Source organism: Rhipicephalus microplus, chromosome 3 (genome assembly GCF_043290135.1).
Source record: "Rhipicephalus microplus isolate Deutch F79 chromosome 3, USDA_Rmic, whole genome shotgun sequence".
NCBI lineage: Eukaryota > Metazoa > Arthropoda > Arachnida > Ixodida > Ixodidae > Rhipicephalus > Rhipicephalus microplus.
In genome coordinates this window covers 51,120,687-51,141,650 of record NC_134702.1, presented here as the reverse complement: position 1 = coordinate 51,141,650, position 20,964 = coordinate 51,120,687, and the positions used below count along the sequence as shown (strand labels likewise).

The 20,964-nt window shown below is 45.0% G+C and overlaps 2 protein-coding genes across 6 annotated transcripts in view; one reads left to right on the top strand and one right to left on the bottom strand.

The window, feature by feature from the left end:
• Gas41 (YEATS domain-containing protein 4 Gas41) overlaps nucleotides 1-20,964 on the top strand; it is a 150,820-nt gene that overhangs the window by 38,305 nt on the left and 91,551 nt on the right. Inside the window, exon 3 of one of the 3 annotated variants that reach the window (XM_075889557.1) lies at nucleotides 2,699-2,895. The exons of the other annotated variants lie outside the window; for them this stretch is intronic. The gene's annotated coding sequence lies outside the window, so the exon portion shown is untranslated. The remainder of the gene's footprint in view (nucleotides 1-2,698; nucleotides 2,896-20,964) is intronic. 3 annotated transcript variants of the gene reach the window in all.
• The window catches only part of Hk (potassium voltage-gated channel subfamily A regulatory beta subunit hyperkinetic), a 93,563-nt gene that overhangs the window by 21,169 nt on the left and 51,430 nt on the right, over nucleotides 1-20,964 (bottom strand). For all 3 annotated transcript variants that reach the window (XM_075889555.1, XM_075889554.1, XM_075889556.1), the window contains exons 2-4: nucleotides 2,645-2,786; nucleotides 1,749-1,877; nucleotides 668-711 (exon numbers count right to left, since the gene is read on the bottom strand). In XM_075889555.1, coding sequence (XP_075745670.1) covers nucleotides 668-711; nucleotides 1,749-1,877; nucleotides 2,645-2,694 — 223 coding nt within the window. In that variant the 5' untranslated portion in view covers nucleotides 2,695-2,786. The remainder of the gene's footprint in view (nucleotides 1-667; nucleotides 712-1,748; nucleotides 1,878-2,644; nucleotides 2,787-20,964) is intronic.

Genomic DNA, 20,964 nt, shown 5'->3' with positions numbered 1-20,964 from the left:
GCAAATTTCCCACGGCACTTCGAGACAACAATCCACAGACTCCGATTGAAAGTAGCATACACAAACAGCTTCCTGCATGAAACACATCGATCCAACTCACCGGAATGCCATTGTGGTCATGCAGAAGAAAATGTTCACCATATTCTTTTGGAGTGCGTTAAATACGCAATTGAAAAAGAAAAAAATTAAGGAACAAATTAGCAAGTTTGGACAGACGGCCCCTCCCGTTAAAGAAAATACCTGGACCATGGCCTGAGATGAATCTTCAGAAAAAGACCAAAATCTTCCTGACAGACGTTTTAGTGGAGATGGGACTGTACAAGCGTCTGCGATGGGATAGTATATATGAAATGTGTTGGTGCATGTACTGACAGTAGAAAAGGAAGGTTTGCGTGTAAACAGTTTACGACTGTGTAAACTTCTGTAAGAAAACTGTGTATTGGCATGATATTTGAACTGGTTTCAGTGTGCTATTATGTTTTTTTTAGATCGTTAACTTTTGGGTACCGTTCAGTATTACTTTTTTTGCTGCAGAGCTTCGTGATATGGAGTAGGTTAGGCAATATGCACCTCAACCTCTCCACAGGAAAACAGTTAGAACAAAACAGAATGTGTTGATGCAAATCCGTCACAACATGAAACTTTGTCATACAAAACTTGTGCTCACCTAAACCGACATTTGATATGCGTAGTCCTGACTTTCCCAGATTTCTGCGAAGGAAGAAAGAAATCCGCATATCCAATAGCAGCCCACTACATCAAACGCTGGTTGTCGCTCATTTCACAAAAAATATCACATTTTTATTGTCGCGACCTCAATATATATGACAATCAATTTATCGGGTTTCACGCACCAAAACTACGACATAGCCGAGGCACGCCCTCGTGGTCGGCCACGGATAATTTTTATGAGCTACATCTCTTTAACATTCACTGATAGCGCCCACTACACAGATCTCCAGTGTTTCGAATATATTGAAAGAATACTGCCGCGATCGAGATCGAGCTCGCATCTTTCTGATCAACAGGCGAGCACTGTAACCAAAGGGTCATCGTGGTGACAACCTCAAAACACGGATGTCATTTTAGTTATACTATGATTATATTAGTCTAGATTTCAAGCTTCTGTATGTGCGTGTTCTGATATAAAATGCAGCAAGTTTTTTTTTCAATGAAAAATAAACTATTAGCAGTGTCGCACGCCAGAAATGGACGCGCACGCTAAGAAGTAGTATGTTAGATAGTACATTCAATCAATCAATCTATATGATTTTCATTGACAAACCAAAGAAAATATTACAAGATATCTGGACCGTTAGCCTACATTGACTAGTGATCGGTCCATATCGGAGTACATAAAAGCAGCTTAGCAGAGCATATTTAGCAATAAACACTTATATACACAATTATTTATACATATAGCTATTCACATATGTACATACTATACACATAAGCATGTGTACGTATATGCATTTTCACAACATACCCAAATTATGAGCAGTAGTAAGACAATATGAGCCGTAATAAGAGTTGGAGTGATTGTTGGGTATTTCATGAATGATGCAGTACTGCAGGTCACTATGTGCGCGTTCAATATGCACCTGTCGACGCATACGTGAATACTGTTCGACTAAACGCATCTTCCCCGCTCATGGTGGGGAAGCATTTGAACAGAATGCTTGAAGTACAATAACGCAGGAAGCACTGCCGCGCGTCTTCCTTTTCTCACGTTGGGCAACGTAGCGTACCTGTAGCGTACAGCAGGCGGTGCGAACGTGGACACTTGTCTGGTGGGTGGCTGGCTTGCCAGCACGGAGCTGCCGCTGGACAGTGTGCCCTCGTCCAGGCACTCCAGGCTCGCCATGGGAGCGCGACAGCTGCGACGAAGAAAATGCGCGAAAAATGTTCAAGCAGTACCAAAGCACGTATCTGTCTATGTTTACGTACCAAGCAGCACCACGCTAAGGTCGAAGACAGATACGTGCGTTGTATCATTGTATGGGGTCATTCGTACGTATTTAAGTCATGAGAAATGAACCTTTATTTATTCAATACGCGTTAAATGAACAATGTAATTATTTAGGTAATCAATCAGTCTTTTATTTTTTATCACCTTGCAGAAAGTCCTTTTTTCCACCATGTCACATTACTGTAAAGCATCACTCCCCTTTTGCATATGTGTCTGCGGTGAAGCACCAACAAGTTTGGCTGAATGTACGGTTTTTATTTCTCTTTCTTTCTTTTTTTCGTTTCGCTCCGTTTTGTACGATAATCGACAAAAAGTGGCTGGTGCAAAATGGTGGTAGGTAGGTAGGTAGGTAGGTAGGTAGGTAGGTAGGTAGGTAGGTAGGTGGGTGGGTGGGTGGGTAGGTGGGTGGGTGGGTGGGTGGGTGGGTAGGTGGGTGGATGGGTGGGTAGGTAGGAAAGTAGGTGAGTGGGTAGGTAGGTAAGTAGGTGGGTAGGTAGGTAGGTAGGTAGGTGGGTAGGTAGGTGGGTAGGTAGGTGGGTAGGTAGGTAGGTAGGTAGGTAGGTAGGTAGGTAGGTAGGTAGGTAGGTAGGTAGGTAGGTAGGTAGGTAGGTAGGTAGGTAGGTAGGTAGGTAGGTAGGTATGTAGGTAGGTAGGTAGGTAGGTAGGTGCACTCACTTGTTCTGTATGAGCGCATTGGTGAGGTTGTGCTCGCTCTTGACACTCATGCAGTCCGAGTCGAGGGCCACGTACTGCCTGCCCAGCTTGGACGTGCTCAGCGCCGAATCAGCGTGCACGTCGCCCACCAGGCTCGGAGACTCTGCAGAGATCCGTCAGTGAGCCATCTCCGAGGCCACTCAATGTGTATGGAGAGAGCTGTGCTTGCGCGTCACGAAGGACACTGCGTTGCATCTATGCGATCTCGTAAGGTATAACGGACACCAACTGCTAATAAGACATAAAAGTATGTACCGAAAACAAATCAATGCCGCCGATGTTTACCGTGAAACATGGTTTCGAAGCTAGAGCAGGTGACTACAGCATAACATCAATGAAGACAGGAGGACCACCCACTTCTCTCGCCGAGTCGCGTCTATACAGTCACCTCATATTTGTCTCAAAGTCACTAGAGTTCTACGTTGTTATTGCAACGCCATTTTTCTCAATACTGATGGGCAGGCGCGTAGCGAGATTTTTTTTTTTTTGGGGGGGGGGGCACCTTTTTAAAATTGTCATTCTTTTTGTTCTCTACGACATGGCATAAAATTTAGGGGGGGGGGGGCCTGGTGTGCCACTCTCTGGCTACGTCCCAGCTGCTAGTGTAACAAATTGCTGTATATCGGATGCTTGAACTCCTTACCTACGGATTGCTTTGACTGGTGCAATAAAACAAACGGTCAGCCGGGTGCATGGCTTCGTAGGAGTACAATCAGACAAAGCCACAAAAGCTAACCAATGCTGCTTTTATTTTTTAAGAGACGGATTCAAGAGGAACAAAATTCACTGGGAAACGCGATGACGATCGTCTTCTCCTATAGCCTTCTTCGTCTTCTGTCTCCGTCTTTTGCGCTGCCTCAAAAACAAGCCTTAATTAACCAACTCGCTCAGTCTCACGCGCCTCTGCTATTCTTGTTATGTGCGAGCATTTACATACACACACAACTGCTCGTAATGAACTTAACTATAAAAGCTTCACTGTGCCTTAGCAATCCGACCCTTTTCATGCTATTAGCTTCTTCAAAATTACGAGCATATGTCTTTGTAATCCCGAATGTACGACAGCCGGCCTAGCTAAACCTGGTGAACATTCTTGCCTTGCTTGTTTGTTTATTTACCTAGATACTACGACCCCTCTTTCCCTCTTCCACCTTCCTTGCTTCTTTCCTTCTCTCTGCCTGTCTCTCACTTCCGTTTATCTTTCACCTCTTCCTATGCATTATTAATGCGGGTCCCGCCTTTCTCTTGTTTCGTCACTGCGCACTCCATTCGTGCTCTCGCTGTTTCCATGGCTTCTCGATTTCCGGTTATTCTTCGTTCACACGTGGTGCCCTCGCTTCTCCTTCATAAATCCCTTATTTACACATAAACGCAGTTCAGCGGAGCCACGAGATTGGGTGAAACGCCGGGCGGGAGAACGCTGAGGTCTGCGCTGATGTGCTGAGTCCGTCGCGCGCTCTCCCGTGTAGGATCTCGCGACGATGATGCCGCCGGCACAATTTATAACGCACGTGCTGTGGGCGGCGCACGAGCGGCCGCATCCGCGGTACACAGCTTATGCGTAGTGCTGCGTAAGCACAGGCAGATATTTCGCGCGGCGCAGGAAATCCCGCGAGTTGCGTGCAGTGGTCAACGAGCTGGTAAATCAGTGCGCAGTTGCAGTATATGACCACGGCCACGGTGTAAGAACAGTTTACACCGTGACCACGGCCACGGTGTAAGAATAGTGTGTGACCACGGCTAACGAATGCTTACAATGAAGGTGTGCATAGATTGGGATGGGAGTTCGACTTTTCCTTCTCCGTTCAATACTGCCGCTATTTCTTTTGCCTGCCGTAAACGTTATGAGGCCTTCAAGCGTGTGTGAAGCATGCGCAGAGCCCCGCCGCGGTGGTCTAGTGGCTAAGGTACTCGGCTACTGACCCGCAGGTCGCGGGTTCGAATCCCGGCTGCGGCGGCTGCATTTTCGATGGAGGCGGAAATGTTGTAGGCCCGTGTGCTCACATTTGGGTGCACGTTAAAGAACCCCAGGTGGCCTAAATTTCCGGAGCCCTCCACTACGGCGTCTCTCATAATCATATGGTGGTTTTGGGACGTTAAACCCCACATATCAATCAAGCATGCGCAGAGTGCATGCAGGGGCTTTAACCCGCCGACGTATACGTACGAAGCTCATGACAGACTATCAACACAGTGCAATGTGTTGAAGCGGCGGTGGCTGACTCGTGTGACAGGCTAGCAAAGGAAAATAAACCAACAAATTTGTGGTGTGCAAATTTTCTGAGAATGTGAAATAAACCCGTGTCAATTACGTTCATGAATGTTATCAAAAGCAGTGCCCGATCAAGGTTGCGAACTTCGAAGGCAAATGCCTAGTGCTGCCGATGCTGCGTTAAGCCTTAATTTAAATAAAAAAGCCTCCGGATATAATATATTGTGAATTACAAAGGGCATGACATGATCTCTAACGTAACAAATCGGCCAAACTTGGGATGTTATTGTGACGTCTTTATTGCAGATAAATTCTGTAGAATCCCGCAAGCTGATAGAAGGATAAGGGGGCGTTAATCCCAGCTTCAAACCCCACACCATGACATTTTTTTTCGGCAAAGGATAAGCTTTCTTTCCGGATAAATACTTATGAATTTGCTTGTGGTGTATGAATTTGTTTGCGACTGCATTGAATTACGCTGACGTCACCATATGATGTCGTCCCTTGGTGAGGGGGGGTATATTAGATGGAAACGCAGCGTCACGTGATGTGCAGAAATCATAGGGGGGGGGGGGGGGGAGGCAGGTTACGAAAGTCAACACAATCACAATCAACAGCGAGCAAACAGAAGAATGAGGCTTTCACCTTCGAATCGTCCTCAAGGGGGATCATGAGGCTTGTTTGCGTTGTCTGACTTGATTAAAACTTAAAATCAGGGAAACGAAAGGTACTCCCCAATTACCTTAGGGCAGCTACGACGATGTTTACAAGTTTACAAAGATGCACGAGGATGTACGGGCTCAGATCGGGATTGTGACATACTCATGACGACATCTCCGTTTCGTCTCTAAGCTTTCGATTGGCGTGGCTTTGGGTTCTAGCTTCGCTTGCGCACTGAATAATTTCTTGGGAACCTTTTTCGTCGGATGATCAGTGCCCTGTACTCTTTCGAGTCCCGTTTTTCTTCGGCTCACCTTGTAAAATGCAGTATTCGGTTTAGTGTCGAGACTGGTGAACCCTGTTCCATGTTTTGTAAGTGTGGACCCGGCCCTCTAGAAATCTAATCCACGCACTACCTTCAAAGACGCAAATGGAGGATCATATACTGATTTGCCAATGCTCAAGCGGAAAAGTAAATGTAGAACGCAATTGCTTCAACGACGCGAGAACATGCATCAGTTAGGAACCAACACGCGTGTCAATATTTTCTTCGTATTGGGCGTATTGATAGTATTGCTTGTATAACCAAAGTTGGCTTAACACTGGTCCTACGTTGTCGTTCTTTGTCAAACCCATCATTTTTTTTTTCTGGCGAAGCTTGTTATGGCTCACAAGTATTGGTGGTAGTGTCATTCCAGAAACACCCATGGCTCGAGACAGTAAAAATATACGACCCTCCGAGGTGCACCTGTCAGGTGCCTATGTGTATGCGCCGTTTTCCAATAACGGATGCGCTCTTGGTTGTGGGCTTTTCGGCGACCAGTCGTTTTAAGGGCAAACCACATTAAGACCGCACAATGTCCCGCCGTCCATAAACCGCTGCCCGGCGTCCACAGCATATGTAGAAACCGAAACACCCGTGAGCAACAAAGAGGTTATCGAAAAGCTGTAAACCATAACAAACAAAATATAAGGCCACAACACCGGGAAAACTAAATTTAACTGCCTATCAATCAAAATGTGCAACAGAACAAAAATTAACAAAAACATAATAAACTGGTGTCAACGAGAACAAATTAAAAGGTCACAATTCATGATCGCATACACACTGCTTCACCCCCATAAGCATTTACTTCGTGGGTAAGAAGACATTGCAACAGCAGGCGACAAAAGCTCTGTTGAAATTCCTACGCGACACGGACTTGAACAAGCGGCTGTAACAGCAATGTCACACACCGCGAAAGACAAGACTGGACTATGACTGAGTGTGCGCGCGTGTGCTGCCGAATGTGCTGTGTTTATCTCTCGTCCCTCTCTCCTCTATCTTTTATCTCCCCCATCCCCTTCCCATGCGCAGGGTAGCAAACCGGCTGCCTATAGGCTGGTTAACCTCCCTGCCGTTCTTTTCTTGATATTTTCCTTCCTTCCTACTTTGTGTGTATGCGTGTCTTGTTTTTCTTCAGACGCCTTTTTTCTCTCTCACAGTCGAGTACTAAGTACTCTAAATCGTTAACAACTTTTTCTAAACACAATCTCATCTTTCATTGAGGTCACTTATCATTTCACTTTGCCACAGTTCATTGCTACCTAGATAGGAATGCACGGCCACGGTTGTTGCCTGTAGCATCTCAAGTGTTGCGCATCTAAGCGCCATAATGAAGGCCCTTAATTCCCGGAATGAAGAAAGGAAAGAAGTTGGGAGGGGGTCACTGCAATAAGGATGTGCCGCTTGTAGTAGTGTGTCGCGCAGCGGCGTTCTGCCTCTCATTTATAATACAAGGAAACGCGAGCGTCTGTTTCTAGGCGTGGCGTTCGAGAAGAAGGAGAGCGAGGGTTAGTGAAAGAGAGCGAAAGGACGTTGCAAGGATCAGCGAGCCTGCTCGGGTGTCCGGTAAACAAATAGCTACCCCTCAATAAATGATGCCGTCCTGTCCGCCTCGTGCACGAAAACAAAGGAAGGATAAAGCGAGCACAGCTAGTATTCGTACGTGCCCCCTACCGGTTCCGCATTATCTCGCCGCGGTAACAGTGCGGGGAGGCCAGTGCATGAGCGAGATCTCTAGTGGATCCGCGGCGCACTTGAGCGGGCCTGGACGAATGCATATATGCCGCGGCAGTCCGCGTTGACGTTTTACATACGCGTCCCCCAAAATGTCACCGCTTCTGACGTTGGGTCTCCGGCTGTTCAAGTAACGCCATTTTGCCGTGCTCTTCTATTCGAACGAGCTTAAAGAGGTGCGACGCTGGAGCTACGACCATAAACCACTGCGGAAAACGTTCTTGGGTCCGCGCTTGCGCAAGCGGGTGTGTTATTCTGTGTTTGCGCCCTTTCGTGTCTGATGGACATTTACTTCCATGTGTTTCAGTCCCCTTCCCCTATACAGAGTAGCATGCAGGCGTCTTATGTACGCTGGTAGGATTCTCTCTTTTTTTTTAATAAAGAGCTTTCTATCTCTCTATTTCTTTATTTTTTCAATCCTACGTGTCCTTGGGACCTTTAGTACACTGAAAAAGACATATATTGCATGTGTTTTCTCCAGTATCGTGACGGAGGTTACAGAAGGTGGGATGAGGGATTACGGCTTACCTCAGGACTTCAAACAAAGTCTAGCATCCATCCATACATTCATTGCGAAAGAGAGATTGAAACGTTGTGATGTTCGCACACTTTGCTCTAAGGTTGAAAGGCCTTTATGCGGGTTGAATGCGGTAACGTATTTCGTTGGGGTTACTCGAGGAACTAGTATAAACAAAAAAGGGGTCGTTGCGCAGCCCACGTGCGTGCGGCATCGGGAGTATATACGTGAAAACCGCGCTCAATTTCACTTAGACGTGTGTGTCCATACAACGTCGGCAGAATGAAATCGAGAAGACTAAAATCGTGCGACTGTACAGTGCGCGCGGCGCGGTGTTGCAGTTGAGTTCTTGGAAATTACAATGATGGTTTTGCGACTGTATTTGGAGGAGAATATTGTACAAGTTGAAGAACTTATCCACGCGCCCAGACGAAAAAAAATAAAGAAAGATAAGGACTCTCGTGCATACGGACGAGAGAGTGCGTTCCAATGCCACCCAAGTTTTCTCCCTCCACCTGGATTAAAGAAACGTTAACACGTTCACCAAAAACACTATGTCAACTCGAAAGAATGCAGCCACAGGAACGAAGCTGGTTCACAAATCTCTCTCTCATGCCTGGTATCTGAAGATTGCGGCAATTAAGGGCACGCATATAAGCCTCGCCTATGTTCTTGCTTGCTTTTATCAACTGTGCAATGCAATTATAGCGTGATAACTTCAACTTTCTTTCCGTACATTCGTTTTAATTTGAAAATTCTGTTCTTTGTGAGTTATTATGAAAAAAAAATGCAATTAGCAGCAAAAGCGCCCATTTCGACGCAGCTGACAGCAAAGCCTATACTGCAGCCTGTACGCGCTATAGGAAAGCTGAGCAAATCACGTTTCACTGCCACACCCCAAGCGAGTGCTTATGCATCACATGACCTCTTTCTTTTTCACCTCGTTGGTCCAATATGCTTAAACATTAGCGATGAAAGGCTTTCGACCGTGTCGTTTTCTATTTATATAGTAACAATTACTAGGGCTTAACGTCGCCAAATCGTGATGATTATGAAGGTCATCGTACTGTGGAGGGCTACGAAAATTTCGACCACCTAGAGTTCTTTAACGCGCACACCAAAATTTGAGCAAGCGGGCCTCGTGCGTTTTCGCTTCCATCGCAAATGCGGTCGTCGCCGGCGGGATTCGAACCCGCGACCTGAAGGCCAGGAGCCAGGCACCGTCACCACTAGACCCCCGGGTGGGTCGTTCGCCTTCTATCTACACTCCACTTGCGAATAAAGCACCACCCAGAAAGGCAGTCATACAGATTTATCTTGCTCTAGGAATTATCTTGGCGGAATCGTCATCTTGCCATCGCCATCGTCATCATGAAGATGATGGCGCTGATGAGGGTGATGATCACGGACACCAAATGGCTTGTGCAGTATTTGACGTCGCGATATGCTCTACGATGCATGTCGTAAGACTGGAAACATCCAACAAGCACCAGTGGAACGTACGCAGACCTCATCTTTGCCAACTTCAGGTGCCAACTTCTTTGCCAACTTCAGAGCCGATACCACAAAGCTGTAATAATGCGAGCCGAATGAAATTCATAACTCAACACAGCATACGATTCATGAACAATTAACTTTGTAAGTAACTGTACACTGATTTGTCACTCATTTACATGCGTGAGTGATCAATGCGGCAATTTACGGTGACAACAAACGACCACACTGCTTCGTCCACTCATCAACATTCACTTCGTAGATATGCTGACTCATCATCCATCACTTCGTAGATATGCTGTGTTTTGGGTTGTTGTTGTTGTTGTTGTTGTTGTTGTTGTCGTTGTTTTTGCAATAGAGGCATCTTACAAGTTAGATTTTTCTTGGCTGGATAAACAGCTTAGTGTGCGAAAAATCTGGCGAATGCACGAAAATGTGACTCTCAGAGGCGCGCCTTGTTTGATTCTCTAATAATTGATTCTCTCGAGCGCTCATCCACGATCAACCGTCTCTGATATTGCAATCTGATATTTTTCCGAAGTAACTTCTCATTTCACGTTGTCACATATCATTTATGCCTGCATACGATCGCATGACCATTGTTGTTGCTTGTAGCAGCCGAAGTACTACACAGCTAACCACGTGGGTGGCGATCCCACTACCGGCGTCGAGGAGGGTAAACAGTTGAGGCTCATTCAGACCAGTGACTATGACACCATTGGTACGACCAGTTGCGACTGGCGACCGGAGTTCACACTTGCGTGTGACCTATTACGCATCACTACACAGCATTCATGTCTGCTCGCATCATATAGCTCGCATTTTCATTGGCTCGTAAAATAAGGTGACATCCTCAACTTGCACGTGTGATGGGTTCAGAGGCTCGCGGCTGGAGTTCCGTGACTGAAAAAATCAAGTGGTGAGTGACTAAGCCAAAGCAGTTTCTTTGACCAAGACAGCCACTTGCGGTGATTTGAGACCGATTTGGTCGTGTGACCTGTACTGTAGTCGTACTTGCGAACAAGCGTTTATAAAGAAAGAAAGAAAGAAAGAAAGAAAAGAAAGAAAGAAAAGAAAGAAAGAAAGAAAGAAAAAGAAGGAAAGAAGGAAGGAAAGAAGGAAGGAAGAAAAGAAAGAAAAAGAAGGAAAGAAGGAAGGAAAGAAGGAATGAAGGAAAGAAGGAAGGAAAGAAGGAAAAGAAGAAAAAGTGAGAAGGAAAGAAGGAACGCTTCAGAACAGGTCTTCGGCTCTTATTGAGGAAACCAACCTTGGCCTTTAGATACAATGAATGATAATCTCACGAGTATCAATACGGAGTGTGCAGTGGAAGTTGGGGGCACGGCAGTTAGACACCACACAGGCAAGCTTTCCCAGGAAACAAATTTTCTCATCAAGAAGCGTCAAAGCGTGAAAGTCTCAAGTACAACAAACAAAATAGAACTGGCAGAGCTTTCGAAGTTGATTAATAAGCGTAAGGTATCCGATGTAAGAAGGTATAACATAGAGAGAATTGAACATGCTCTGAAAAATGGAGGAAGTGTCAAAGCAGTGATGAGGAAACTTGGGATAGGCAAAAATCGGATGTATGCACTAAAGGAAAAAGAAGACAAAATAACTACCAATATGAATAGGATAGTTAATACAGTGGAGGAGTTCTACAGAGATCTGTACAGTAGCCGGGACAACCACGACCTTAATACTATAAGAACTAGCAGTAACCCAGATGACACCCCACCAGTAATGACAAAAAAAGTCAGAAAAGCCTTGGGGAGCATGCAAAGAGGCAAAGCTGCTGGTGAGGATCAGGTAACATCAGATCTGCTGAAGGATGGAGGACAGATTGTGTTCGAAAAACTAGCCACCCTGTTTACGAGGTGTCTCCTGACGGGAAGAGTACCATAATCTTGGAAGAACGCTAACATCATCTTTATACATAACAAAGGCGATGACAAGGAGTTACAGAACTACAGGCCGATCAGCTTGCTCTCCGTAGTATACAAGTTATTTACAAAGATAATTGCTAACATAGTTAAGAAAACGTTAGAGTTCAATCAACCAAATAAACAAGCATAATTTTGAACAGGCTACTCAACAAGTGACCGCATTCATACTATCAATCAAGTAATAGAGAAATTCTCTGAATACAGCCAACCACTATACATAGCCTTCATAAATTACAAGAAGCCATTTGATTCAGTGGAATATCAGCAGTCATGCATACACTGTGGAATCAGGGCGTCCACGAAGCATGTGTAAACAACCTGGAATAAATCTACAGAGGATCAACCACCACCATAGTGCTCCATAAAGAAAATGACTGAATACCAATCAAGAAGGGTGTAAGGCAGGGGGATAAAATCTCCCCAATGCTATTTACCGCGTGCTTACAGGAGGTTTTCAGAGGCCTAGAATGGGAACACTTGGGGATAAGAGTTAATGGAAAGTACCGTAGTAACCTGCGCTTCGCCGATGACATTGCATTGCAGAGTAACTCAGAAGACGAATTGCAACTCATGATTACGGAGTTAGACTAGGAGAGCAGAAAGGTGGGTCTTAAAATTAATTTGCAGAAAACGAAAGTAATATACAACAACCTCGGAAAGGAGCAGCGCTTCGATATAGGTAATAGTGCACTTCAAGTTGTAAAAGACTATGTCTGCTTAGTACAGGTAATAACCACGGAGCCAAACCACGAGATTGAAGCAAATAGAAGAATAAGAATGGGGTTGAACACATTTGGCAAGCACTCTCAAATTATGACAGGTAGATTGCCACTATCCCTCAAGAGGAACATATATAACAGCCGTATCTTGCCGGTACTTAGCTACGGAGCAGAAGCCTGGAGGCTTACAAAGAGGTTTCAGCTTAAATTGAAGACTACGCAGCGAGCAATGGAAAGGAAAATGGTAGGTGTAACCTTAAGAGACAAGAAGAGAGCAGAGTGGATTAGGGGACAAACGGGGGTTAAGGATATCATAGTTGAAATAAAGAAGAGGAAATTGACATGGGCCGGGCATGTAGCGCGTAGACAGGATAACCGCTGGTCATTAAGGGTAACTAACTGGATTCCCAGAGAAGGTAAGCGGGTTAGGGGGAGACAGAAGGTTAGGTGGGCAGATGAGGTTAAGAAGTTTGCGGGTATAAATTGGCAGCAGCAAGCACAGGGCCGAGTTAACTGGCGGAGCATGGGAGAGGCCTTTGTCCTGCAGTGGACGTCAGGAGGAGGAGGATGATGATAATGGTAATGATGATAATGATGATGGTGATGATGGTGATGGTGGTGGTGATGACGACTGCTGGCCGATTGGACCATTACAGGGGTGGGGCATAAATTTAATCATTGTTCACACGAAATAGCAAGGAACGTCTTACACGAAAAATCTAAAAACCCCAATGTGTCATTACGTATGAACAGTGAACAAAATCTGAAATAATCACTATCATATCAAGCCAAAAGAAGCAATGCATAGGCGAAAAAAATACAAAAAAATTCCCATCACACTATTTTGCTCCACCACCTACATTATTCATACATCATTCACTGCATAACATTAAGCATCACAATACTGAATTCTACATGTCACACGAAATTGGCGTGATTCGGTACATTCAATGAAATTTTAAAAAGAGAGCTAGCCTTCACGAAGATTTACTTAAATATTATTCAGTAGTTTTGAATGAAAACTTTTTAGCTTCACAATGTGCTTAGAAAACGATGGTAACGATTTAGAGTACGAGATTCTCGAGAGCATAAAGCCATTCCACATTGTGTGTTTACAAAAAGCGGTTAACAATTTTGAGTACTTGGTACTCTACTATCGGAGCGGTGAAGCTTAGGAGCTTAGGCTTATGACAATCCGCATGTGTGCTTAGAAAAAGTGGGTAACGATTTAGAGTGCAAGGTACTCTACTGTGGGACTGTGTGTTTAGAAAAAAGTTTTTAACGATTTAGAGCACGAGGTACTCTACTATGGGAGAGTATGAAGCCGTCCCTTGAGCTGCGTCACGACACTAGTGGTATACCGACCATTGCGGCTGCGTTTAGAAAAAAAAATGTTTAATGATTTCGAGTACTTAGTACTCAACTAAGGGAGAGTATGAAGCCGTCCTTTGGGAACAGCCTATGCGAAAATAAATGAGGTTTTTACTATATGACATTACTGCAAACGCAAAGTTCACCTGGAGTATGATGCTATATATTCTTCTAAACCTTTGTAGTTGCTCCAGCTTTTTGATGTAGTTTCACCAAACTGTTTTTTTGTATTGCACTGTGAAAGACTTTTGTAAATACTTAGCGAACATTGTTTATCTGTGTGTGTCGGTTAACACAGGCGCATTTGTACTAAAAGGACAATTACAAAATGAATGTATGAAAAGGCGTCTTCTTGATAGCGGGCTCGTCGCCTGCGCTCTATCAAGCTCAAGAGTTTGTTTGTTATTATTATTATTATTATTATTATTATTATTATTATTATTATTATTATTATTGTTGTTATTATTATTATTATTGTTGTTGTTGTTATTATTATTATTGTTATTGGTATTGTTGTTATTATTATTGTTATTGGTATTGTTATTGTTATTGCTATTATTATTATTATTGTTATTGTTATTGTTGTTATTGTTGTTGTTGTTGTTGTTGTTGTTGTAAATTGCGTAGAATTTCTTTAGCTAACTTCGGCGACGTTGAGCGTATCTATATATCTATATATATCTATCCATCTATCCGCCTACGACTTTTAGCTCTCCTGGTCTTTTCGACAATGGTATCGACACTAAACTTGATATGGCACAACATGACTGTGAGACGAGCATAAATGACTAGTCATAACATGAAAATAATGTCATTTATGTCGATAATGTCTCCATTTACATTTCATGATCCTGCAGCTCTTGCGGTGGTTTCGTTCACATGACATGTGGCAAAACTGGTATGATATGCCGTTACCGCATGGCGAACACAAGGGACAGACCCTAACATCAAAATCATGAGATAGTGTCATGTAACAACATGACTACATGCCACACTCATGATGCGCTCGAGGCCGTTTCGCTAGCTGCGCATATACAAAATTCGGTATCACGGGACGTCAATAGATGACGAAGGTATGCGACTGGTGCAAACATGATAGTATTGAGATGCACGTCATGTAACAACATGACTACATGCCACACTCAAGGCGCCAATACACTTAAACGTCGCCCGGCACGCATGCATGCGCGCCGGCGTTCGTTTTGTCGAGTCACGCCGGCGCCTCCATGCCAGGCGCTGATTTCGTGCTGTGTTGCGTTGACGCATGTGCGTTCGAGTGCGCTCGGCGTCTCTCCGTCACGAAAAAAGTCAGACGCAGTGCTGTCTGGATAACGTTATCGGTGTGAAATGAAGCATGTCGCATTTTGCGCCGGTGGCTGCCGGGCAGCGCCGACGGACGCTGGTCGTGCCGGTCGCGCCTGGCATAGAGTTTCCCACAATACTAACTAGAGGGAACTCTGGCGCTAGTGTCTATGGGAGCTGCAACGCACGGCACTTCAACGAGCATGGGAATGATGGGTAATACACACGTTTGTCTAATTTTCGTACTTCTGGCCTGCTTCTGGCTCCGTGTGTGTTCGTGTGGCTTGGAGCTGTTTTTTCACAAAAACATAAATTAGCAAATGTTCACCGTTTGTGCTTCACAACCTTATTCTTTTAAGCTTACTATTTGTAATCAAGTCCCTAAGTTCAAAAGGGTTCGTTCTTTCTTTCAAAACAAAACCGAAACACAGCAATAAACGGAGCCGCAAGTACGATTCGCCGCATGCAAGTACGAAGACTAGGCAAATGTGTGTACTACCCATCATTCCCATGGTCGCTGAACGATCGCAGCGCCAGAGTGCCCTCTAGTTAATTTTGAGAAACTCTATGGCGCCTGCATGGCGTCAGACTAAAGAGTGCTCGCGTTTTGCTAGCGTAGCGTCGCTGCGCCCAGCGTGCGCGCGCGTCAGCGTTACGTCAGAGTATATTGGGCCTTTCACGAGGCGCTCGTGGCCGTTTCGCTAGCTCCACATATACCGAATTCGGTGTTACGTGACGTCAATAGATGACGAAGGTATATGACTAGCGCGAACATGATAATCAGGACAGGCGTGTCATGTAAGAACACGACAAGATACCACACACATGATGCGCTCGCGGCCGTTTCGACAACTACACATATACCAAATTTGGTGTCACGGGACGTGAAAGGACGAGGAAGGTGAATGGCATGTCCAAACATGATAATCATGGTATCCGTGTCATGAAAAGCATGACTACATGCTACGCTCATAGCATGCTCGTGGCGGTTTTGCTAGCTAGACATATACCGAAATTGGTATTAGGTGACGTGAATAGACGACGATGAAGGTAAACGACACGTCCGAGCATGATACTCATGACATGGAAGTCATATACGGCATAATTTACCTCCGCCTCGTAACGTGCTGATTTCAATGTGACATATGTCCACCTTCCTCATTCGTGCTTCGCATACCATAGATTCCCACTCTACGTGGGGTCTGCCAATTTATTATTATTATTATTATTATTATTATTATTATTATTATTATTATTATTATTATTATTATTATTATTATTATTATTATTATTATTATTATTATTATTATTATTATTATCATTATTATTATTATTATTATTATACGGCCTATATTATTGCCTAGCTAAATCAAGATTTTTTCCTACAAAATTGTAAAAACGTGGTTTTGCAGTGCAACTTCCTGCGCATTATCGGAGATTTACCTTTAGTTTTTGTTTTTTTTTTTTGCTTTCTGCCTATTTTTCCACTCTATCCTTCAGCCCTGGCCCTCTTACTTACTTCTATCCTATTTAAGTTTCAAATGTTGTCCTCAAATATAGGCTGGTGCCACTAACATATGCCCTAGTATGTATCGCTATATAGAAAACATGCTCCGTCGTTTCCTTATACTTTCCCCGTATTTGTACATTTTTCTTCTATACTGAATCTCGCCCACTATGCATACTAACGCAACCCGACCTCACTTCAAACAACAAAGCGTTTCCCATTGAATTATCGTGAAATGTATTCTTGCTTATTTAGTCTTTCACATTTTAGCAGTTACTCACAGGTGGTTTTCTTTCAATCGCTGCTCCCTCATATTGGCCGCGAGGGCCTCCGCTAGAGAGGCCAGCGCTGCGATCGTTTTGACGTCACAGATAGGATAAGTGCGCTCGCCTTGGTGCGTAGTAGTTGTGGAATACGGCAGTTTTGCTTCCGCGACACCACTTGCATCGTCCCCCATGGCTGCCCCGGTCCTTAGTCGCGATTTTACGATGCAAATCAGACACGAGATTGCCACCGGAGGCACCGATTCGTAGTTTTCTTGCCCGCATTATCAGGCCTTACAACTTCTTCAACCACTGAGCTTCAAAACAAAGGGAAGCACGCACGCTGTCCACAGTAAAAGCGCAGGAAATGCGGTGTTCTACAGTCCGGCATCCTATGAGTGACGCCATGACGTAGGTGGCGTGACGGTATGTCATCTTGTTATCCGCCTCACCGACGTTTCGATTAACGCTCTTTGTTTCCATATCGCTTACACTGATGGCAGTATACTTGCTGACGAGTGCCATGCTTGTTTTTCTACACTCCGAGGCAACATCCTTCCTGTCCGAATTATTTTCTACGCTTTCTTCCTACGCTTTCTTCCAACGCTTTCTTTTTCTATATGCTGCTTTTTATGTTCCTTTCTCTCTCTGTGAAACAAATTTTCAAACGAATCGTTAATCTACCGACTTGAGCGCCAACATACGTCTGCATGTGTCATAGAGTCAAGTATAAGCAGCTCCTCCTTATTGTTTCATAGTGCTATTTTTAGGCTTAGGGTAAAATTTAGAATAGGTAAAAACAATTGTGTAGGGTTAAGTTGGGTGATATTGATCGTGGCGTATAGGGTACTTTCCAAAAATTTGTTGGCAACACTGATGTATACCAATACCACAAACTTCTGACGTCACCAGTCGTTTCGTTCCTGGCAGCGTTTGTTTTTCGCCCCAGTGGAAGACGACCGACTGTGGAGCGAAAATAAAGGGGACCCCGGAGAAGCGACAAACAGAGATAAAGCGAAAGCTAGACAAGAGAGCCTATAAACAAAGGAACGGGGCGACGGGCCACGGCACAGCAGGTTGATGAGCTGGCAAGCTCAGCTGGTTCGCTATTGGTGGCCGAAGGTGTGGCGACTCGTTTTATCCCACCTCTTGCGTCACTCCTAACCCAAAGCGCAAACACTTTTGTCCCTGTGCTGCCATGACTTTTGTGTATAGCGTGTGCTGGCGGGCATAGAGTTTCCTAAAGCTAACAAGAAGTAACTCTGGCGCTGCGTTCGCTCAGCCCCCAGGGGAATGACGGGTAGTACACGAGTTCGCCTAGTCTTCGTGTATGCGGACCTCAAACGCATCTGTGTATTTGTTTAGTGTTGTGTTTTGGTTTCGTTTCGAATAAAAAACAAGCAGTCTTGAACCTCGTGACCCGGCATGAATCGTTGAGCCTAAAATGTTAAAGCGGCGAAGCGCAACGGCTGAACCTTCGCTGATTGTCGTCTCGTGGCGAAGCAGCTCCAAGCCGCGCGAAGCCAAATGGAGCCAAAAGTACAAAGATTGGACGAGTTTGTGTACTACCTATCATTCCCACGCTGGCTGAAGCGCCGTACGTTGCAGCTCCCATAGACACTAGCGCCACAGTATACCTCCGGTGTATCTATCGAGAACTCCATGCTGGCAGGCTCCACGGTATCTCCTCTTATCGCGGCTCAGAGTGTCTTACTCTTTTATTTTTATTGAACTAGAAAATAAACGAAGGAGTTTTTGTCAACGTTACTTGGCGACGGCTACCCCTTTTCACTTGATTGGTACAAATGAAAAATATAAAAAAACAATAGCATGCAGTTTTACATGGGTGAGAGCAAAAGTTCTCCTATGGGCAGAACAAACACGTAGACGCCACGCTCACTTTCAACTTTTGTCCACTCAGTACTCGTCACAAATCTTCGTTTCTACGAAGAACTGTTGCGGCACCTTCATTGCTTTGCCGTTTGTTTTGGATGGCCGTGGACCTAGTATTTTATTCAACGTAAATGGCCGCTCGGGATCTAACTTATGCAGTTCCTGTTCTAGTCGCCTTCGGTGTGTGTCGTGTTTCGGACAGTCGACCAAGAGGTGACAGATATCCTCGTCGTCGTGGCCGCATGAACATGCTGACGATATTGCACGCTGAATACGAAATAGGAAGTGCTTTGCGTAAGCAGTTCCGAATCGTAGACGATGAATGAGTGTGTCGATACGTCTTGGGAGGTCATGGTCTAATATGTATTCAAGATTAGGATCAACAGAATACAGGATTGATTCCTTTGTTTTGTCTGTAAACCAGGTAGACAGGCATAATTCGCGTTTTGTTGTTCTTAAAATTCTATTTTCATCATATTGAGATACCGGAATGAGGTACGTTTGCGCAGAATTATGAGTGGTTTTCACCAACTCATCCGCCATTTCATTTCCCTTAATTCCACAGTGACTGAGAACCCACTGAAATGCCACTCGACGATTCGACTTCGTAGCTTCTGGAAGCGCTTTTAGTATAGCATATACTATACGCACATCAATGTGTCTTGAAGTGGCATTTTCCACACATGCCAGTGCTGCCAGAAAAATCTGTAATTATATACCACCCATTTTCTTGGTGTCATTGACAGTTTAATAAAGCTTATGGCTAGCAAAATCGCTACGAGGTCCGACGTTGTTGAAGAGGAGAGGTGGCCCACCCGATATGCACATTCTTCATGCAATTCCGGAATTATAAATGCTGATGTCGCTGTCTCTTTGGTGACGGAGCCGTCAGTTTACACGTGAGCGTATCCTTGGTACTTGATGTGATGCCAACTTCTGTGCGGCAACGGTTCACACTTTGTTTGCTGCGAAGTCCTTCTATTGACATTTCAATAGTTGGTAGCTCAAGTAGCCATAGTGGGTAGTTTTGGTCCAGTGGCCAATTTGTCGGCGCAGGAAGCCGGGAAATGTACTGTTGGTACACATGGTGTATTTGCGCTCCAGCACGGTTCACGATGTTGGATATGAGCGGATGGGAAGGGTGTTGCGGGACTAGACGAAAAAGGTGCTGACATGTCTCCACATTTCTATATTACTATAAAGTTGGGTTCTCTTGCCTCTGCCGATGTCAGAGAACTTGATGTTGCCTGTAGAACCCCCAGACATATGCGCAAGCTTCGTGCCTGTAAGAGCTGAAGTCGGTGTAGCGACGTCTGGTAGATGTTGTGGATAACTGGCGCAGAGTAGACAATTTTCTGTCGGATTAATACACAATGGACGGGGAGTAGTGACGCTGATGTACCGCCCCATTTTGCCCCCTGATGCGACGTACAACATTTATGGTGCCGTTTACTTTATTTTCCAGATCAGCAATATGCTGACTCCATCTCAGTTGGCTATCTAAGGTAACGCCAAGGAAGCGATGCTTTCGTGCGATTTCAATTCTCTGGCCATCCACAAAAAGCCTCAAGTTTTTCATTGTCTTTCTCGTGAATGGCAGAACTACAGATTTGGCGTGAGAAATCTGCCTGCCTCGCTCTTTGAGGCAATCAATCATTGCATTTAGCCCTTGTTGAAGCCGTTGTTCGATCACTTCCAGTGATTTGTGAGACGTCCATATGCATATGTCATCCGCATACATTGGTATGTTGAAGGCTTCGTGTAGCACTTCTGGAAGACCTGCCATTGCAGCATTGAAAAGAAGCGGACCTAGAAAGCTTCCTTGGGGTACACCTCTACTCATGTTGAAGCGATCGCTGTATCCGTTATTGGTTGAACTGTATATTTGTCTGTTACGTAGGAAGAGGGCGATCTCATTGCTTGCTTTCGTCATCGTTATTTATAACAGCGTCGGGGCGTAGATACAAGCGGCCCGGCAGGTGGAAGCGCGGCCGGTAGCAATAAATAGGAGAGCACACTTGTAAACAGAATGAGAGAAACAATGGAGCAGAGCGCTGGGGCTTCGCATTGGACTGCGCAAGTCGCTCTACCCTGGCGCCAGAAATAAACGTCGCCGCGTGTGTCATCCAACGCTAAGCGAAACCCCGCTCATTCATTCTTAGTGTTTCCATAATGGTAGGGAAGGGGGAGGGGGGTGTGTCACAGAACTTTACGTAAAGGGAAGGAAGCGCGAAGACCAAAGCTGCTGTAGGGGGCTGGGAAGGGGCATGTTGGGAGGGGGAGTAGGAGGTGCTGTTATGCCCGAACAAACGTGCGACTGGAATAAGCGACCGTGGCAGAG